The sequence below is a fragment of the Lissotriton helveticus genome, chromosome 9 (genome assembly GCF_964261635.1).
Source record: "Lissotriton helveticus chromosome 9, aLisHel1.1, whole genome shotgun sequence".
In the NCBI taxonomy this organism is placed as follows: domain Eukaryota; kingdom Metazoa; phylum Chordata; class Amphibia; order Caudata; family Salamandridae; genus Lissotriton; species Lissotriton helveticus.
The window spans coordinates 1,001,482,208-1,001,503,901 of record NC_136070.1 but is presented as its reverse complement, the minus strand read 5'-3'; the positions used below and the strand labels follow the sequence as shown (position 1 = coordinate 1,001,503,901).

The 21,694-nt window shown below is 43.3% G+C and overlaps 1 protein-coding gene across 1 annotated transcript; it reads left to right on the top strand.

Moving 5' to 3' along the window:
• Positions 1-10: 10 nt before the first annotated feature.
• On the top strand, positions 11-18,561 carry LOC144782140 (uncharacterized). Its single transcript, XM_078661319.1, has 3 exons — positions 11-166; positions 16,528-16,653; positions 17,999-18,561. The coding sequence occupies exon 3, from the start codon at positions 18,046-18,048 to the stop codon at positions 18,439-18,441; it is 396 nt and encodes a 131-aa protein (XP_078517445.1). The 5' UTR covers positions 11-166; positions 16,528-16,653; positions 17,999-18,045; the 3' UTR covers positions 18,442-18,561.
• The last annotated feature ends 3,133 nt before the right edge of the window (positions 18,562-21,694 follow it).

The window sequence follows — 21,694 nt, the reverse complement described above, 5'->3', positions numbered from 1 at the left end:
CGTTAGCCAATCCTACTGCGTCATACAGCCTACCGAAGTGCTGATTGGCTGTGCAATGTGCTGATTGGCTGTGCAATCCTCGGGAGCCTTTGGCCGATCGTTCCTCTCTTAAAGTCGGCGGGAGCCCGGCTTGGCGTGAGCCGGATTCAGTCGTTTTTCCCCAGCGGTGGGTGCATAGGCTCGAACTAAGCGTGTGGCGATGACAGTATGTTTCGAACTGGGCAGACTTCGTTATGCTAGTCTGGTTGTAACACCACCAGCCGTTCTGTTTAGGGGTTTGGCGGGAAGGAGCAGTGCGGAGTAGAGTCTCAGGTGATGTCGGTGAGTTTAGCTTTAAGTAGGGCGAGTTCCTCCGCGTCTCAGAGCTGGTAGTAATCGAAACCGCCCCTGTCAGGCCCTACAGTGTCCCTAATTCTACAGACAAAGACACATCGATTTCTGAACAAGGGATGTAAGCCGTTAAAGCAATCCATGACAGCAATGTTGTTTCTGTTTGCATTCCACTTGTTATGCTCGATGCTGTACATTCTAGCATTTTAAAACGTGACCGAGGGACATAATGAAAAAAATCTGTGGAATTTAGGGGCATATTACCAACAAGTAGCAATATTTATCGCTAAATAGGCTTAGTGACTATTTTTTTATCGCTGAGCCTCGCCGGAATTTATCTCTGAGATAACGTGCAATTAGCAACGTTTATCTCCGAAGCGATACATTTTCTGGCGATAGCGGCGAAATGCTTGAATATTGCCGATATTCACACATTAGCGACGAAATGCTCTTAGCCATGTTACCCATCTCCCATTGGATAACATGGCTAAGAACTGGTCTGGGCAGGTATTATTATTTGGAGATATTCGCGCTTAGCGCGAATATTTCCATCGCTACGCCTGCCTTGCTAATAGGCGATAGCGATGTTAGTCGCTAACAGTTTGGGTACACCCACTTTGCATGTCATTAGCGATAAATATCGCTAACATGCAAAGCGGGCCCCAAACTGCTCGCTATCACCTAAAAGCTGTCGCTAACTGCTGTTGGCGATAGCTTGCTAATAGGGCGATAGGGAATTTTCGCCGCTTTAGTGGCCGCCAAGCGGCGATAATTCTATCGCCACCCTTGATAATATGCCCCTTAATTTCCTGATTCACTAACATTGAAACAAACAATTTTTGGCAGGAGACAACTCAAAGAAACAATCTTTATCTTCAATAAATTGAGTCTTCCACCTGTTTGTCGAATTTTTTTAATTTACAATTTTATATTGTATGGTAATTGCATTATATAGCACTTACTACCCCTGATGAGGTGTCAAATCGCTTTTTCGGCGAGTTGCACGCTACTCCTGAACCCATAAAGGATTAGTGTTGAATTAGTATATTAAAATATGAAGGTAATTTGAGTGGTGGATATGGTAGTTAGTTATTTGGATTCAGAAGGATAGCAGAGGGTTAAAGGTTTGCATTTATATAGTTGATCTTTTAACGGATGTCATTTGTCAAGGATTTCAACACTTCCGGGTCGTATACAACCAATCCCACAAGAGAACATATACTAGGGAATCCTCTGGCAGTCGGCGGCGCTGCTAACGTATCAGGTAACCCAAGATTGGAGTATTGACTGCACCCCAGCCAATCCCAGTGCACGGCTCAGAATTCCGAAGTGCTGACAGGCTGTGAAGTTGCACGTGCGCTTGAACTGAGCAGTTTTCCTGGCTATCGGACGGTGTCTTCCAGTTTGCTTCACTCCAGCGTGAGACGAGCTGTTTAGTGTGTGACAGATAGGGTAATGGCGTTCTTTCTAGGCCAGGGTAACTGCTGCTGTCAGCTGTTCTGGATGGAGGGAGGGGTTCTGAGTATACAATAGTAGCTTGGAGCAGGGCTGGCTCCAGGTGTCGAAATGAGCGGTGTTTGGACCCCACGTCCCCTGCAACGACCTGTCCGATGGGTTATTGTAGTGGTGTCTTTTGAAGTGAATTTTAGTGGAGGCCAGCAGCTGCGCCGCTAGCCGCAGGATCAGACTGGTGGCGGTCATCTGTAAAGGGTTTGTGTGTTTACATGTTCGCCTAACGTGTTTACTTCTGACTATTGTACGCACTTACAAAGTGAGATTTAAACACTGAGGAGATGTGGCTTTACGGCAGTAACTGCCGACTTTGTTTCGATTCTCGTTGTCGGCCTAACACAGTGGTTCCCAAACTTTTTCAACCTGTGGCTCCCTTTATCTATTGACTGTTGTCCACGGCTCCCCTCTATGTAAAAAAAAAAAAATTTGGGTGAGTAGGTAAGCCCAGCCTCTGGAGTGCTTTCATTATTCTTCTCTTTAGTCCAGTGGTTGGTTGCTACTTTACCAAGACATCCAAAAAAAAACAGGGGCGTTCCGCATCACAGACAGACAGACAGACTGTGCTAAAGTGGAAGGTACACAAAAACCCAAATAGTAAATAAATAAATGAGCCAATTAGAGTTGCCACTTGATACATGCTGAGGACGTTATGGCAGAGCAAAGCAGGTTTTGTGAAATAAATAAGAATGCAAACTTTCTATATGGATACTAATGCTTCCATGTGCGTTATTTCATGGTGTCTAAGGTATTTCTGCCTGCATCAAGTGCCAATGGAATGTCTGAGAATTTTCAAAAATGCCGTAAATTGATGGCTACCACCTTTGCCAATAAGAATGTAAATTCGTTCAATTGACCCTGGGTTCAACAAACAGATTACAAAGTTTCGATCAATTTGAAACGCAAAATCACAAATTGTATTTCCTACTGTCTCATATTCCACCCAGCATTTGTGTAATTCCATCACAAGTGGAACATTACTGCCTTTCTGCATTTAGGGTTGAGGGATGGAAAGAGTGGTATTCTTAAGTAAGATGATTCACAGGCAAGCTATTGAACTTTCACAGCCCTTCCCAGTGGATTTTCCCACTCAATTAGGTACCTAGGGACAGTGCCAGCGCAGTATAGCAAATGTGTGCATTTGGGTCTAATGGGCATCTAAGCACCCCATAAAGAGGTGTAAGAGAATGTTTTTTGCAAACTTGAATATGGTTCCCGGGAGGAGAAAACAAAATAGCAGGTTTATGTGCACGCAGTTAAGGTGCAATTCCCGCTGACGAAAATTCCACCTGTCTAGGACTAGCTGTATGTGCGGAAATCAGTGAATGACTGTGCCTGGCCCTGCAGCACGTCACACGCTGGTCCAACCCATTCACGACGCTAACAGGTGCTGCTTCCGAAACTCCCCCGCAAGACATTCCCACTTAGCACGTGCCTTTACTGGAGCCCACAAATGCACATTTTAAATATGCAACTGCCGTGTTTCAGAACGGAGGCGTACTGATACAACCTGCAACCTTTCCCACATTCTCAAGAAGTGTGCGGCTCCCCTGGCGAGTTCTTGTGGCGCACCAGGGTGCCGCGGCGCACAGTTTGGGAACCACTGGCCATCTTATTATTCTGGAGATATCACTTAATCACGGTGTGCCTAAAAAAATAAACATTGTAAGTGAACAGCACTGTTTTGCAATGAAAGGTAATTGGACAAAATACCGTGACTGCCAATGTGCAGTGTCTGTTAGTAGAGGTGGGAGAGCTTAACAAGAAACGGGGAGCTCGTATCTCCTCGACCGTTCACGAGCTGGAAATGTTTGCTATATAAATCATATAACAAACTTTGTTTAAAATAGGACAACGCCTCTTAAAATTCAAATAAGGGTTTTGAGATGTGGGAGCTTTGACATTAATTTGTCGCATTATAGCACTGCTTTTTCAGAAATACTTATTAAAAGTGTTAGTTTTAAGCATGAACCATTAGTGAATTAAGAGGAAAGACTGTTGTCATGTTAACCCTTTACATGGCCCAAATTGTTATAAAAGTGCTGCATTGCAGCCTAGTAAGTCAAAAACAATAGGTTTTATTTATAACTGGTATTCTAAACTCACTTATTTGAAAGTGCTTTATTAAGTGATCAATGAAGTAAAAAAAGTTTTCCCGAAACAAAATATTTGTCTAAGATCACCAAATTTAAGTGGTAAGCCGCAACTGATCCATGTTTTCTGGTTTCAATTTGTACAAATCAGCTTCTTAGTGGGTTTTTATTTGTATTTCTTTTTTATGGCTTTGCATTTGCCACCCTGTCCTTTTTTTTTTTTTTTTTTTGGCGTTTTTTTATATACCACAAACTCAACCCAAAGGTAGTAGAGCACTTCATGTGAGCACCAGTTACATTGCACCGGATCACATTCAGCTTTGAAAATCACAGGGATTGAGTGATTTGTAAGAATCACAGTATGTTTAGACAACGCTGAGACCCAAACCTGGTTCCTAAGTTCCAAAGTCAGAAGCTCCGTACGTAATGTCACAATCTGGTTAGTTTTATGGTAGTAAGCAGAAGCCATCTGCAGGCTCAGCTCGTTATGGGCTAGAGGCTCCAACAGGACCTCGAACTGAGTCAAAGTCAGGCTTCTAGTTTTAGCCTGGCTTTACCTTTCAGTGACTCGCATATCTATGTCTCTTAGGTTTTTTTCTGCGTTGCCTCCTGTGCACATTCAGCAGCTGTGGTGGTGGGTACAAGGGTGGGGAGGCAGGTCAAACTAAATGAATTTCACAAGTGGACCCATGCCAGCAGCTTACTCTTCTTCTTCTTGCCTAACCTAGATGTATCAGGTCCTCTGTAACTGTTCCACTAGTAGAACAACACCTACAAACCTTTCTGTCTCAACCTTCATAAGTAGAGTTTAATACAGCCAGTATTAGTTTTAATCTAGGCTAGGTAATAATTGGACTCTTCTGTCGTGTATTGTAGGCTGCTTTCTGAGTGTCGCTGATCTCTACCTGCTAGTGTCCTATGATGCTCAGTAAAGGAAGTTACAGCTCTCAAGATATTTTGGTTTATAATGTAGGCGCCTTTGGTCACCTTCAGTATCATTAGGATCTTTACACCTGGTGGTGGTCAATAATTTAACGCCAATGACCAAAATGTCCTGGTCCTATCTTGCCATCAATGTGTTTTCTGGCATGGGAATCTGAAGGCTTTTTAAATGTTGAGCAGACTTTTTCAGTACAGTTGTCTCCTGTTGCATCACATGCAATTCTATTGACCTGTGGATATCTTTAAGGTTTTTCCATTGTAAAAATTATCTGTGATGCCGAAATTTATTTTTCCAACGCTAATTTCCTTTTTTGCTTTTTATCTATTGCACCGGTGCCAATAATACATGCAAATGATGCTGCAGCATAAGACCAACTGAGAGTAACCCAAAAACAAAGCTTAGGAAATTGTTGGGGAGCCCATTGCCAAAGTAAATATGAAAGGTAGTTCTTAAGATTAAGGTAATTTTACAGCCAGTCGTAATGACTTATCAGCCACTTTCGTACCTTCGCTATTCCTATCCACCAAGCAACAAACCTGTGAGTTATCTTGCACAGCGAACTGTAGTAATGGGCACTGGGTGAAATGCAGTTTGTTTTGGTACAAACAGCACACATAGTGTGCTTTAATGCCTGTTGTCTTGAGTACAACATACTCCATTGTTTATCTTCTCGGTTCTAAAGCGTGAGACAATCTCATATGGTTTTACGCTCTAATCTTGTGTTTCTAGGGTGAAACCATCATGCCAGTTAAGTTTTCTACGACATAATTGTTACTGGCGTCTAGGCACTAGAATAGCCATCACACAATACTTTGTCCCCAATAGCTACAATATAGCGTGTTAAGCACGGTAGCTGCTTCCTAATAGTGAGCAGCACTGTCTGTAAGCATACATGAAGAGAACTTAGTGTCTAGCAGCTGGTATATAAAGCACAAAGGTCATTTTTATTAGGAAAAATTGTTCATTAGCGAGCAAAAAGATACACATTAATGTGAACAAAGCGAAAACAATGCAACAGAAGGCCAGATACAAGAAGCAATAGTTTTGTAATATCTTGAGTTTCAATGTGGGTGGTAGCAATGTAATACAGAAGGTGCAACAGAACAATGAACAAGTGAAAAAGGATAAGCTGTGTGCAAAATACATACAACTTAAAATTCTTGAATCTCATTCATATAGAGGAATGAGTTGTACATAAATATTTGAGTTAAGTTGTACTTCAAAGATTCTGTGAGAAATCTTTCAACATTTGTACCTCAAATCGAAATGGACGGGGACTTCCTAAAGACTATAATTATTATATTAGCCGCCAAAAGTATAGTAACAGACATCGCTCAAAACAAATGACATTTTACAGCCACCTATCATTACCTCCCTAACACTCTCGACTTGCTTAAACCAAGATGGGAATCCTGAGTAGTACCCTAGGTGGGGAAGAATGAAGGGGATGGTTGTGTGACCCCTCCTCCCCCTTTGCTATACCCGCCCGCCTATGTTTATGGCTCTGGAGGCCTGGAAAACACGCCTCATCCATGCTCATCACCGGATATAGATTTATTTCCCATGGTGTGGTCCTACCCTGTGATAGGACCCTACTGCAACAGCATTGTGTCAACAATATCTGAGGTTTTGGACCAATCAATGGATCTTACCCTATGGCTGGCAATATTGGTTGTCCTGGATGAACTTGATCTAGTATAAATATATTTTCTACATTAAGTCACTGACATTGTAACTCCCTACTACTGCGTTAACAAATTTCTTATTTGTTTCTTATTACAGATGCTTTCTGATGAGGACATCGTGTCCAAGCCTGTAACAGAAAATAAAACGTATCATTTGCATTAAAAGCTAACACCATTAATTGCTCCACACAAATATATTAAAAAAATACATTTTACATCACAGGTGTTAGGTGATCAATCAGCAGCCATTAAAACCCATCACTGTAACAAAGAATAGTACAATAGTACTACATTAATTATGGACTACCATACTTATAACAAACCAAAATCACTTGTAGCTGATTATTAAATATATCATACTTTATCAACAAAGCAGCAAAATATTTGCTAAATATCCCTGAACCCACCAACATGCCCAATACAACTGTAAAACAAGCAAGTCTTAAATCACTCATGATTGTATCTAAAACTATACTAGAGGTAAGTCTGTTTACACCAGCCCAACCAAAATAACAAACTAGTATTTCCATTTCACAATACAAGTAATTAAAAAAAAAAACATTTAACTTAACTACCAAAAAAAATATATATTGTCTTTCTGCTTAAAGTTACTAAAAACTAAGTACAGTGTTTCAAGCAATTCGCATTTTAACAATTTTCAAATGAAACAGCTTTCCACATACCCCTCCCTACACTATACAAAATATATACTAATTGGAAATAACACAATTATTTTCTAATTTAGTCTAGCATTGTGTATTCCTGCTACGTGTGCATAAAAATTATCTGCTTGGTTCAAAGACAAAGTTTTCCTTAAGGTGTCAGCCAAAGTGTCACACGTGAGGTCTGAAAATGTCACACACAAGCAGAGTTAAACTTGGTAGCCCGTTTAATATAGTTAAATGTAGGCATGGTGTCCTCTGCATATGCAATAAGCTAAGGGGAGGAGTTGTTGAGGGACATGTGATTTATTTTAATCCAAGGAGATGCATTGAAAAGGTGACCGTATCTCATATTTTTTCCCCAGAGTTTTATATTGCGCAAACTAGACCCAAGGTATCATCGCACTTTACATGAGCACCAGTTACTCTACACAAGGACACATTCATTTTTGTTAGGCATGGGGAGATTAAGTGATTTGCCCAGAATCACCAGATGTTGAGCGTCCTTTCTGAGACTCTAACCCGGTTTCCCCGGTTTAATATCGACCGCCCTAGCCCTTTAGGCCACATCCTCTTCCCACATTGACTGTGAACATTCTCTGACACCATGACCAAATGCCAAAAAGTGAATAGCCGCAATAAGGGATCTCAAATTGCTTATTGTAAAGCGACAACTATGCCTGTTCATGTTCGAAAAACAAGACAGAGAGCAGGCAAACTCTTCTGGCAACTACATTAAAATCTAGGCAATTTAGAATTACAGCAACAATTTCACAGTGAAAGACTGGGCCTAAAAAAAGAGATCTAGGCACACAAACAAGCTAAACATGAAATACTATGGGCCCAGCTGCTCCACACCGCCAAATCAAATGACTCGAAAAGATTCTGGCGAATAATTAATAGGCGTGAGAAAGGCCCTGCCGCGGCAAGTCACACAAATATTAGCAAGATGGAATGGGTACAATACCTGAAATTAAATTTTAAGGAAGATTCGAGGGTTTTAACTAGTCCTCTTGGTCCCAAAAAAGATAAAGCTGCACCACTGATAATAACATCGAAAGAGGTTGACGGCGTCATTAAAAAATCTTGGGCTGATTGCTCCCCTGGCCCAAATGGGCTCCCCCAAGCACTGTTTAAACACTTTATATCATACTGGGCTGGCTTCAATGTTCAATTACATTGTGGAAAATGACATACCTGATGGTGGACACGTTCAATACTTCTTCCCATTTTTAAAAAGGGTCAGGCAAGTGCACCCAGTTGTTACCAGCTAACTGCACTAATGGATGTTGAACTGCAATACTTCTCCACACTACTATTACATGACTTGGAATCTTGGTTGTATGAAAATGGAATACTACCCTTAAATCAAACTGGCTTTTTAAGGGGTCAAGGCAATATTACCAACCTCATGGCTCTCAGCCTAATCACAAATAGAGCAAAGGCTTCAGGCACATCTCTCTACATGTGTTTTGTAGATTTTAAGGCAGCTTTTGACTGGTTCCACAGAACAAGGTTTGGACCAAATCTCGGCGATGGTCTATTCCACCGAACATCCTACGTGCAATTTGGCTGGTTTATTCGGACACTTGGGTCAAGATAAAAATTGGTGCTGGCACACATATATCATGAAAAGTGCAAACAACAACTGGCGTAAAATAGGGCTGTGTGTTAGCCCATGCCCGAGCTTTAAAGGACGGCCAACATCATGTTTTATACACCGGCGATCTTCTGACGTTTAGTAGCACTCGAATAGGGCTCTAAAGGTTGCTTAAATCCCTTGGTACTTACACAGAAAAGAATGGCCTGGAAGTAAACTTTAAAAAAATAGTGTGATGGCTTGCAATCGGGGTCCTAACAAAAGTCGAAAATGGCATTTTAATGAAAATATATTAGACAAAGTTCCCTCCTATGTATATTTAGGGGCCAAAATTGATGCAAATGGCACCTTTGCATCTCAGAAGAAGGCGATTAAGGCAAAAGCTCAGGCCATTAATTATGACTTTTTAACATTGGCCAGATCCATCAACGGTCATGAGCTGAAATCTATGGGAGCATTTATGAAAGCCAAATTGTTGCTGTCAGGTACCCCACAAGACTCACCTGGGCTTGTGAAGTAATTCTGCAGTAACCACCGCCCCTGGTCTCAACCAACCCCCGCGGGGAGTAACACCCGACAAGGAAGGGATGGATCCAGGGATGGGGGCCAAATGAACAAGAGGAGTGGCCTTTGGTGGTAGGGACGTTTGTTAGGGTCTTGGCACAGCTGAGGGAACAAGAAAGACCCAATTAGGACTTAGTACTACGCTTGCGCCGAAACACCCCACAAAACACATGCAGTCAGGAGCCCCTGTCTCTGGCACTCACCACTAGTCGTCGTTCGGGTTGTCTCAATGAAGAGGTCAATGACGTAGTGTCCAGGAGCCTTGATGCCTTGGCAAGGAAAACGAAAAGAGGCGCTACTGCGCCAGAACCACCAAAGAAACAAAGGAAGGCGCTTCTGCGCGAAAGGGTGTTACGAACTGGAACTCCAGGGTAAGCGCTATAGCGCGGCCCGATGTAAAGTGCTCCCACGCTATATGCGTGAAGGCAAATAGCAGTAGCGCTCCTGCGCAACTGCCAAAACTAAAGAAAGAACCAAGTACTGCAATGTCGAAGCGCTCCTGCGCAACTGCCTAAACTAAAGAAGAACAAAGTACTGCAATGTCAAAGCGCTCTTGCGCAACTGCCTAAACTAAAGAAGAACAAAGTACTGCAATGTCAAAGCGCTCCTGCGCTTCTTAATGAAACTGGCAGTAGCGCTCCTGCACCACGGCCAAGCAAATGAACAAAGGCAGGAAAATAGCAACGGACAATGGCAGCTACCTTCTTATCGGTACCATCAGCAGTGCTCCTGCGCGGCTGTATCTCGGTCACAAAACACGGCAAGAAGTCACGTAACGCGTGAGGCACTGGAAGCGTTACCGTGTCTCGAAGATTAGCCGTCCCTCCTGACGAGTAGAATAGCAAAAGACCGGACCTCCGGCGTCTGCTGGGCTCTGTGAGTACAGAAGAATCAGAAGCACCGATCCGGCGGGTTTCACGCATTTTAAACATGTTCCCCCGGAAGTGCCTGTTGAGGCGATGAGGTGGAGGACTAGACCGGGACACCACTTCCGGCCGGAAGTGAGTATCCCGATGTCTGCATGTGTCCCGTGGCGGCGCCCGGAACAGCGGAAAGCCGCCACCCGACAGTTGCTAACTCTCTCATATGGATCAAAAATAATGCTAGGCAACGAGGCTCCTCTGCTTGACAAATTGTTAATAAGAGCTTATAAACAAACCTTTGGGTTACCTAGGTCGACCTCGTCCGCGCAACTCCGTTTAGGGTTCTTGCTTACAAAACAGTCTCTCGCTAGGCCAGCTGCGTTTGTAAACTGCACACAGCAGACGATAATAAATTGGCAAGTCTAGTCTGGTCCGAGATTAATCTACAATGGGGAAACGGCTCACACAAGAAACATCTTGATAATAGCATTAAGTTATTGGAGTTGGGCGACCTTTTGAACTGTAATATCATCACCGGTTCATCTTTTAACCCCTTCCATGCTGATGACGGCCCCCGTCCGTCATGGATCACGGTGGGCGTGTGCTGATGACGGCTGGGGGCCGTCATGATCCCGCCCACTTTTTAAAACGTCCGCACAGCGCGAAAATTCTCCGCGCATGCAAGGGGTTAAGAAAGTGGAGATTGCAAAGTTGGACCACAGACAAGAAAATGCTGTCCAAATGTCGGCACAGGTGGCTGGTGCTGAAATCTTTTTCAATCCCAAGGGAATTGGTCCTGCTTGCAGCGCCTTACGACCGGACCGGAAGGTGAAACAGTCATTTTTGGCCCTCAGATCTGGAGAGATTCCCATGCTAGACCTCATGCCGAAATGGTGGATGAGCGGCCTATCTAAAGTCTGGACCTGTCGCTTGTGCCATCGGGAAATCAAGACTCTGCTCCACCTAACATGTATCTGCCCAATGCTGATGGTCCAACGTAGAAGCCTCCTAAGGCGAGAATTCCTTGTTCGGGGAATCAGATCCTGTGGGATGGCCCTTGTGGAGTCAATGGACCCAGTCAATACAAGGTTGAACATTAGACTTGTGCAGTTTTTGGAAATTTAAAAAAATAAATAAAAGAAAAATGGATTAATATAGAGCACTGAGTGAACTTGAGGGGGCAGAGAGCCTGGAACTTGATTTTAAGCTGTGACACACCAGTTGCTTTTAGGTTGAATTCGAATGAGCAGGTAAGAGGCAAGAACGGGCTGCTAGAGACCCCCATAGTGGGGGTTCTCTATCCTGTCCTGCCAAGGTTAATTTGCTCAACCTGGCCTCTTGCCTCGTACATTAGCACTTTAATAAAGCCTAGTCTCTTATATAGCACATGAAAGGAGATAGGTCCTTGGCGGGGCTGAGGGGGGGCTGGACCCTATAATATTGACATATACAAAATTGCCCCCTTTCTCAATGAATTAATATTTGAGGACTAAATGAACAATACCATTAAATCTAGTCCAGTATATTTATTTATACCTTTTTTTTTGGAAACTATTTAAAAAGTTTTTAAATGGCAAAGAAAGAATACACAATACAAAAAATTGCTAAACAATTAACAAGACACACTTCCAAATTATGCAAAAGGAAAACATCAAGTGTTACATCCAACAAACAATACACATTGCAGTGTCACAGTTTTGCAATATATTAAACCATTTCATGATCCAAAAAAATTATTTTCATGAAGAGAGCCAATTCAGTTGTAAGAGCATGAAAGCATATGTCAATTTTGTTTTAAAGCACACTGAATGTTGTGGTTATCTCTTGCTGGATTTGCCGACGCGTTTCAAGTTCGGGCCAGAAATGTCCAAACTATCATCAGGGCTCTGTTATTTCTCTATTGGGATGTAAAAAAAACAGTGTTTTAATACAACCTGTTTGCCTCTTCTCAAACAAACCACCGTTTGGATAAAAGATAATAAATGTACCTGTATGTTTCTAAGAAGTTGACCTGTAGTGGTTTCTATTCATGGACACAGTCCTTATTTCAGGTATCAACAGGGGACGCTTTTACACAAAAATAATCTGGGGAAAGAACAGAAACATTGTCCGTATTTACAATGCATAGTCATAGGCATTGCAAAACCTATAGCAAAAAGTCAAGGAATTCATACCTTAATATAAAACGATCTTGCAATATAAGGAGGGGCGGAGGAATATCTTTTCTTGCCTTCAATCCTATTTAAAAAAACATGACCTGTTTGTCATAACCTGAAATGCTAAGATTGAAATTAGGATACTTATATACATTAATGTATATATCGTACCTGTAGTGTGCACCAGTGTGGGAAAACGTTGTCTTTCCGTCAATCGATCTCACATATACCTGTGTGGGCAATACACTCATCAGTGCATAGTTCTTTAAAGAATTGCCTCAATGTCATGCGTCTACTTCTAAAGCCAGAATACAATCATTCTCGTACCTTTAACTTTACCGAACAGGGTGCCGCCTCACGCCCCCAAACCACGGCCCCAGCCGGGCTGTGGAATGTCGGAAACGCTTTTCTTTTTACTCTTCGCGTATTCCGATCACTAGTCCGTAGTTTTCTAAAAAGGGAAGAACGCATTTTGGGTCAACGCGCGGTGGACAGGGTGAAGTTGCAAACGTTTACAGCACACGCAGCCGCCTGCATTACATACCTTTACGAGCGGTCTGCTTCTGCTGTATACGGACAGTGCTCCTCAATCGCTTGCTGTTCGTTTGTGACAGCGGCGGCCATTTTGCCCGAGTTAAAGAGGAGGCCGCTATTAAGGTTGATGCATTCTGGGATTTTGAGTGTAGTAAACTATAAACAAAGTATTTGAATGGCATAACAGTATTGATCTATCGATACCCACATATAAACTTTGGCGAGATACAAGCATGTTCCACTACAGCCACGCTTTCTGGCAATTAGATACAGACCTCAATCAGCGCAATAATGTTACCTAGTTGCTGTCGACGGTGAATCGTCTTGATAGTGACAACCCAGCAGTATGTCGCAAAGTCTCAAATTCTTGACAATTCTGACATGTTGTTCAAGCCAGTCATTGTACAATTAAATTTCAAAATGAGGTATGCTTCTTTCTAGAGTAGCATCTTGTCAATATCAGCAGGGCGCTTTACGTTACTCATTGTATATAGGACGGTCCACCTGAAATCATTCTCATTGTGGGACATCTCAATGAAATGTTCGACCACTGGGGCTGTAAGGATTTTCTTTTTGATCCTTGACATATGTTGTCCTATTCGGAGATTGGCCTGCTGGTTTGTTTTGCCTATGTAAATCTTAGAACATGGGCAGATGATAGCGTAAATTAAGTTTTTCGTTTTGCAATTTGAAAAACCAGGATGTTTCCATTTAGTTCCTTGGTGTTGGAACTCGGTGCCTTCGATAGTGCTGCCACTAGAGACACAATTGCCACACCGATGGTGCCCTTCTAATGGTTTCATATCCCATAATGCACGCAAATCATGCTTTGGTTGGGGCTTCGGGAGATCTGCTCTCACGATTTGTTGTCCCAAGCTCTGATTTTTTTTTGTATGCAAAAATGGGGCGCGGGAAGGGACATTCTAGGTCTTCTAACAGGTGCCAGTTTTTAAGCATGGCCTGTCTAAGCTTATGTGTGTCAGGCCCAAAGGTCGTCACGCATACCAATCTATCCAATTCTTTCTTCTCCTTGATTTGTAGTAATGTATCCCGAGGAGTAAATCTCGCCCTTTTGTAAGAATTTTTCAAAAGCTTGCGTGGGTATCCTCTGTGGATCATTTCATTGCAGAATGTCTGGGCATGTTGGTCATAGTCACCTATCTCGGAGCAATTTCTCCGGATGCGTAACAATTGGCCATACGGCAAATTAGCCTTCAAACTTCTGGGATGGTAGCTTTTGTGGTGGAGAATGGTATTCTTGTCAGTTGGTTTCTTATATAAAAATGTTTTTAATTTACCGTCCTCACAGGTGACCTCAACGTCCAGGAACGTCATTTTCCTAGTGCTTGTCTCAATAGAGAATTTGATGTCAATATGTCTATTGTTAATCCAATCATGGAACGCCAAGAGTTCGGTCTGGCTCCCCTGCCACAGGAGCCAGACGTCATCTATGTAGCGCCACCATTGTAGGATATTTGCCTTATATGGATTGTTAGTCGCTACAAACAGGGTCTCATATTGTGCCATATAGAGCACTGCCATCTCAGGAGCGTAAGGACACCCTTTGGCAGTGCCCTTGATTTGCATATAGAACCGATCGTTGAATGTAAAATAGTTCTTCTGTAAAGCTATCGCTGCCAATTTGAGAATAAATGCCGTAGGCACCCTGTGTGGCTTTTCCCTTTTGTCTAAGTACACCTCCATGACCTCTAATGCTTCTTCCTGAGGAATTTGTGTGTACAGGGATGTAACGTCTATAGTCGCCATGATATGTTTGGATGGATCAAAACTAGTTCCTTCCACCTTTGTTAAAAAATCTGTGGTATCTCTGAGATACGATTTGACCTCCGTCAAGAAAGGCTTTAAAAAGAAATCCACGTTCTTGGATATTGGTTCCAAGCAAGAATCACAGCCCGACACAATCGGGCGCCCTGGTGGTTCGGCTAGGTTTTTATGTATTTTTGGTAGTAAATAAAGAACTGGTATACGCGGAAATTTCTAATTCAAGAATTCGAATTCTTTACTACCCAAAAAGCCTTCTTCTTTCCCTTGTGTTAAAACCTCGATGATCAATCCCTGGATGTGCTTTGTAGGATCCTCATTTAGAGCTCGATACCATGTAGTATTATTAACCTGTTTAATTCCCTCAGCGACATATTTGTCGCGGGGCCAGATCACGACCGCACCACCCTTGTCAGCCTGTTTTATGACAAGGGAGGGGTCTTCTTTCAGGCTTTGTAACGCGTGTAATTCACCCTTACTGATGTTTGAAGGCACATATTTCTTAGCTTTTTCCATTTTGGTAATAGAAGAGAGCATAATTTGCTCAAAAGCTTGTATTTGCTTCGGAATATTTTGATATGGGACAAACTTGGACTTGTTTCTCAATCCTGTTGTCTCCATATTCTGAGAAGTTGGCTGATTGTAGAAAAAGGGTTTCCTGCAAAACTCTAAAATTTCTATTTTCAATTTTGGGAAATCTGTGCGTTTACAGGGGACACATTTCAAACCTAAATTCAATAAGGATTCTTCCTGTCTTGTTAATATCCGGTCAGATAGATTCACTACCACATCAGGTTTACTTATGATTGGTAGAACCGTTTGCGTGTTCGCATTTGCCAAGGGGCTTTGGGCCTGGTTCTTCATTGCTGGCCCTTCTCTAAAAAAGAGACCTGTTTACGTGGTTATTGCTTCTTGAATCAGGATCTGATGAGTCTGATGACGAAGTCTCAGAGAAGGTGGAGAAACGATTTCTAGATCTGCCTTGATAGTCGTAAAGTGCCCTGCGTGACTCGGCCTGGGTGTAGTAATCCTCTTTTAGAAAAGGATACACTTGCTCAATTTTGAAGGATTTAATATCCTTTTCGTATTTCAAACTTTTGTTGTTTATAGTAATATCCTTAAAGACCTGTATACCTCAGTGATAACAGACTTTGTAGTTGAACCCCCAATCTCCTTACTGACTAGGTAGTGTGGCAGAGTCATTTAGCTCCCAAAGTCACCGATGATTGATCCCCAATGATGATTAGATTATCCAACGCAGGACAAGAGTACGGAGTCAGAGTCAAGAAGTGTCAGAGGCACGGACTCATGCTTGCAAAAATTCCACAACCTTTAGCTCATCCACTCTAGTCTGGAGGACCAAAAACCACAGAGTCTATTTAAGTTTAAAAGCTTTATTAAAAGTAAACACATTTATTCAAATCAACTTTGTCATAAAACTAAACGTTTAACTGAAAATGGAAAAGTGCTTAGTGCTGACGATTAATTGGACACATTTCTTGTGGTCGAGCCGAGCTCTCACCTGGTTTGAACTTGATCCTGCTCGTGTTCTTAGAAGTCAAGCTTCTGTCTGTTAGGAGAAAAAGTGGTGCGTGTTAAAAATAAAAAGCAAGCATTCATCAGTTGTGCCAAAAAGTGCAGCAAGACAACAGCCTTCCCTGGAAAAAAGGACATTTTTACTTTAGAGTAGACAGACACAAATTATTACATTGTATTCTGTTTTTTTCACATTTCTTTATTCCTCCTAGACCAAATATTATATAGTAGTGAGTGGTGTATTCTAACATTCTTAAATGTACTTTGTAGGTGGAACATCTGGTGGCGGGGCCAGCGCGGAGGTGGTGGTATTGGACGAGGGGAGCAACTCTGGGGAGGAGGCGGTGCAAGTGCCGGACGTGCCTGTGAGGGTTCACACGGTGGTGGCGGGCAGAGGTAAGCTATATATTCCTTACTTATTGACATTGAAGACTGCATAGTGTGCTTTGTGCATGTGTGTAGTGCTGTATTATAAATCAACCAGGTAGTAGCCTCCTCTAAATGTACTTAGACTTAGCTGTGAAGTTTTTGGCGAGAAGAATCCCAATAAGATCTGAGATGAACTTGATGGATGGGATGAACGAAAAGCGAAAGAAGGGTGTAAGTAAGTGTGGAAGGACGTGAAATGTAATGATGACTGGCAAAGGAGAATGATATGTGTTTGCTTGGTCCCCGAGGTGGCTGGGAAGGAAAGAATATGGTATGGTGCCGCATGGCTGGGTGAATGATGAAGCAAGGATGGGTGGAAGGAGTACAGCCTGGGTGGGTGAAACAGAAACTGTATGTGTGCATATACTTTGAATGGATGGATGCCTGGATCATGGTATTATCTGACTCTTAGATAGCATATGTGTATCTAGAGAGATTAGACGGTCACTGGATGAACTAAGTGTTACTTTGAAGAGCATGTAACACCGCACCTGCGCGTCCGTTCCAGTGTAGGAAAGGCAAGGAAAAGAAGTTGTAATTTTGTCCAAATACTACCATGAATAGTAGGGTAGCAGTAGTTTGTATTGCAACTGCAAGCACAGCATATATCCGGTTATTACGGTGGACACTCCCTACCTCTCTTAATAACTTTAGTTTAGTAGAAGTACGTCATTCATGTGTGGGTGTATCACACTGTTCACTCAATAATAAGCAAAGCACCTAAAGTCATCCCATATGTCATGAAATACATCCCATATGAAGTGATAGATAATCAGATTATTTAGCTTCTTCATTTTCCTTTTCTAGTACTCATTTGCACTGTAGGGTGAAAGCTAAATTAATTAAGCAGTAGCCCTTTTAACAGAGTATTCTCAGTGCCACCCGTAATAGAAAAGTAAGAGCTTCACCACCTGCATGTACTGGACCGGTACAGTAACGCAAGTCTGTCTCACTCATCATGTTGTGCGTCTGTTTTTTTCGGGTGCAAGTTCACTGCCCTGGCATTATGCCGGCTTGCATAAGATAACGTACCAATTTTCCTAAACAAGAGAGAAGAAGAAGAATAAGACTGGTGTACTGTCATAGTCGACTGTAATGGAAGTCCATAGTGCTCGTAGAATTTGTTCCTTAAACTCCCACTAATGTTAGAGCAAGGATGAAGAAGTGGGAGGTTAGATAGATACTGTCCTCAATAGTTATGTACTGTGCTTTCAATTGGCTACTTGTACTGTGACACAACTTTCTGCTTAATCATTTTGTGTTAATCTTAAGGAGCATTGGTTACAGACTATGTCTTTCTTTCTTCATATAGTTGCTCCTTCCAAATCAAACAGACCATCGAGGAGGGAGCTGGCTCAAATGGCCCGGCAACGGAGGCTGGATGCCACTGTTGCCGAATATCGGCGGCTGGTGGCCCTGGAGGAGGAGGAGACGCAGTCTACCGGTACAACAACAACATCCACTGGGACAGCTGTATCCTCCTCCATGCACCCACGGGCTGCCAGCCAGCGCAGTGCTCCAGCGGTACGGAGCCGGGCTACCAAAGCCAACCGCCACCGCCGAGCAGCAAAGACAGCAGCTGCCCCCCACAGGAGTTGCAAGGCACGCCAGCGCCGCTTATCCCTAAGTGTGTCCTACCTGGAGCAGGAGGTCCATACATATAAGAACTTGGTGGAGGGCCTCCGCTTCGACCATGCCACCCTCCGCAAGGAGTATGATGCCCTGGCCGCTAAAGTCAACAGCACCCTCCCGTAGTGTAGTGTCCCTTGCCCCTTTTTTAGAGACTTTTGGGGGGTGGGAATTGGGAGTTGGGTTGTGGGTTTTTTGAAGGACAATCGTTGGGGTTAGGGAGGGTCTTGCGGGAGATTATTTTGTTAGGGCTACAAAAATATACTTTTTGAAACTTTATCTGACCATACCTGTTTTTTACTGCTTTTGAGTCTGGTGGGTGGGAGTTTAACAGTAAGTTTGTTTTCCTGAAGAGTCCTAGGACTTCAGTAGTACTACCGTCAATCTCTCGTCTATTCCTAATACTCCATTATACTACCTCCCACCAAACGCTTATCTTACCTGTAATTTCTGTTTGAAAGTAGGGCTAGGCCCAGGGCTGGCTCCACGGAAAATGGCGATTAAGGTTGGCAATCCTGGGCGGATGAAATGTCCTCATTGCGGTGGTACTAGTGGTGTGACACAGTGGCAGTTGCATGCCTATGGAAAAAAAGAAAATGAAACCTGGTTTGTTGTCCTTACTGTAGCATTACAACGGTACGATAGAGAATATAGCAGGTGACAGTACACTAGAACAGAGCCTAACAAATGGTAAAGTATTGAAAGTATAACTAGTACTTGCGTTGAATTTCTTTGACATTGGCTACTACTACAAGAAATAGTACTGAAGCTGAGTAAGTCTAGAATATATCCTCGGATTCCTTCACCAGCCTGTTGCTATGACCTTATCCTCCCCAGCAAGTGTGTGGAATTATTGATGTCATTTAGTCACACATCAAGCAAAACCACACAGCCCGGGGGAAGAGGGTTAGGGTTTGGAAAATGGATGGGAATGGGGGTGTCTTTTTGGGTAGTGTTGAGAGAAAAAAAAAAAAGCACAGCATGGACAAACAATAATTCAAGATAAAGAAATCTTTGGGTACAAAGCTAACCATAAATCTTTTTAAGTGACATAAAGGAAGTGCATGCCCTACTGCATGCATTGTTACTGAAAAGTAAGTAGTACTAGAATGCGACAGTACAGGGCTGCAGCGTTTTCACTTGCCTATCTCTGCACTCAGAGAAACGCTTCTTATTCTTACATTAAATTAGGTTTAAAAATTAGCCGAAGTAAAACCTATAGAATGGCTGTAGGGATCAATTTAGAAGCAGAGAGAGATCCAAGAAATGCAGTCACACTCATAGAAGAAAACAATGGATACTGTATCTGTATGTTGTTGTAGTTGTCCTGTTGAATTAGGTAAGTAAGTTGCATGCAGCAAACAATTCCTCTTATTAGCGGCACTCCTCCATTCCAGCTGACGCTTCGTCCATCAATGTTGGTGACCAGAAGACACCCTGTCCACTGCTTGCCTGGCGGATGCTGAATTGCGGCTCGCTAATGTGAAGCCTGACTCCATCCTTTTTTCCCCATTGCACAGACTGAAACCCGGCCTGTAATTATTGAACGAAAAATAAGAAGTGCTATTACAACACCACTGATAAATAAATACACGGTATCAGTGGCGGCTGGTGACATTTGAAACATGTAGGGCGTAAAATGATAATCATACTGCACTGTAGCGAGCGAGCCCGAACCCCCCCGGAGAAAATTTTGAAAAAATAGTGGAAAAATGGTGCATTTTCAAGCAAATTTGAGGAAGCAGAAAGGTTAATAAAGGTTATCTATGGGTCCAGCAGGCAGGTCTGCGTGGGTCTTGCTTTTGTGACTGGTGGCCTGCTTCTATACTCCTCCTTACTCCCTGCAGGGGCCTGATGGGAGCATGTAGGCTTTACTGCTTGTTGCAGATCGGTGATCACATGGACTAACAGTTAAGGAGCAGTGGGAAACGGTGGGGGAATATGAATTTTGTGGCACAGAAGACAATTGTGGTCAATGAAAAATGAAGTGGAACAGAAGTAGGAAACCTAGTGAAGCGGAGGGCAGGATATATGAGAAAAGAGACAAGAGCAAGACAGAGAGAGCATTGGAGACGGAGCACAGCACACACCAGAGACAGACACATACTCTATGGCAAGTACACACACCAGAGATGCAGCACACACCTGGGACACACACTGCCAAGCACACACACACACACAGGCACAGCACACAGCAGGGACAGACACACGCTCTCTGCCAAGTACACACCGGGGACAGACAGACACTGACACACATACACACTGCAAAGCACACACATCAGAGGAGTAGCACACACCAGGGACAGTCACACACTCTCTGCCAAGTACACACATCAGACATGCAGCACACACACACACACACACTTCCAAGCATACACACAGGTGCAGCACACACCAGGGACAGACACACACAAACTCTCTGCCAAGCACACATCAGGCCCAGACACACACACCTAGTACTCTGCCAAGCACACACATCAGAGGCGTAGCAGTAGCACACACAAGGGACAGACACACACTCTTCTCTCTGCCAAGTACACACATCAGAGGCGCAGCACACACCGGGAACAGATGCACACTGCCAAGTACACACACACATATTAGAGGCGCGCAGGACACCCCAGGGACAGGCACACACACTCTCTGCCAAGTGCACCCAGGGACAGACACACACACACTCTGCATTTATACCCCTACACTGCCCCAGGACAGAGACCCGGGGCGCTGCGGCCTGGGGCAGACAAGAGGGCTCTGTCCCTGGCATAGGGAGCGATTCACCAATCACCAGATTCGGGGCACCAAGACTCTTAAGGGCCCGTGTCGGGGCCGAATACCACATTTACAGGTCACAAAGGCCGCTGCGCCCTATAAACACCCCACTTCCAGCAAAGGCTGGATGAGGCAAAGGGTGCATTAATTTGTACTGGCTGTTCTGCATGAACCAACTCTCCTGTAAGGCATCAGGAAAGCAGGAAATTATGCAAGCCATGAGGTTAGCAGAGTAATCAAGAGGCTGCACTGGTGTGATATTAATAATACACTGGCCTGTTCATGGATGGATGCACAGGGCCCCTTAACAGAACAAGCTCCTCCCCATGGGGATCTTGGTTTACCAAAGGCACAAAACATCGGATGGTTTCCAAAGACTACTCCACACACAGCCTCATAATAAAGATTTAAAGTACATAAGAGAAAAGGAGCGAGAAAGTAAACACACATCAAGTAAGACTGAAGGAAAGAAACTTTATTAAGGCTACGCATGAGTGCTCGCGTACCGCAGAGTGTCGCAAGCAGCACAAAGCATTGAACCAATAAACTAACTTACCCTTCTAAAAACCTGCAGATGCAGCGCAAAACTAGACATTGTAAATTGATACTT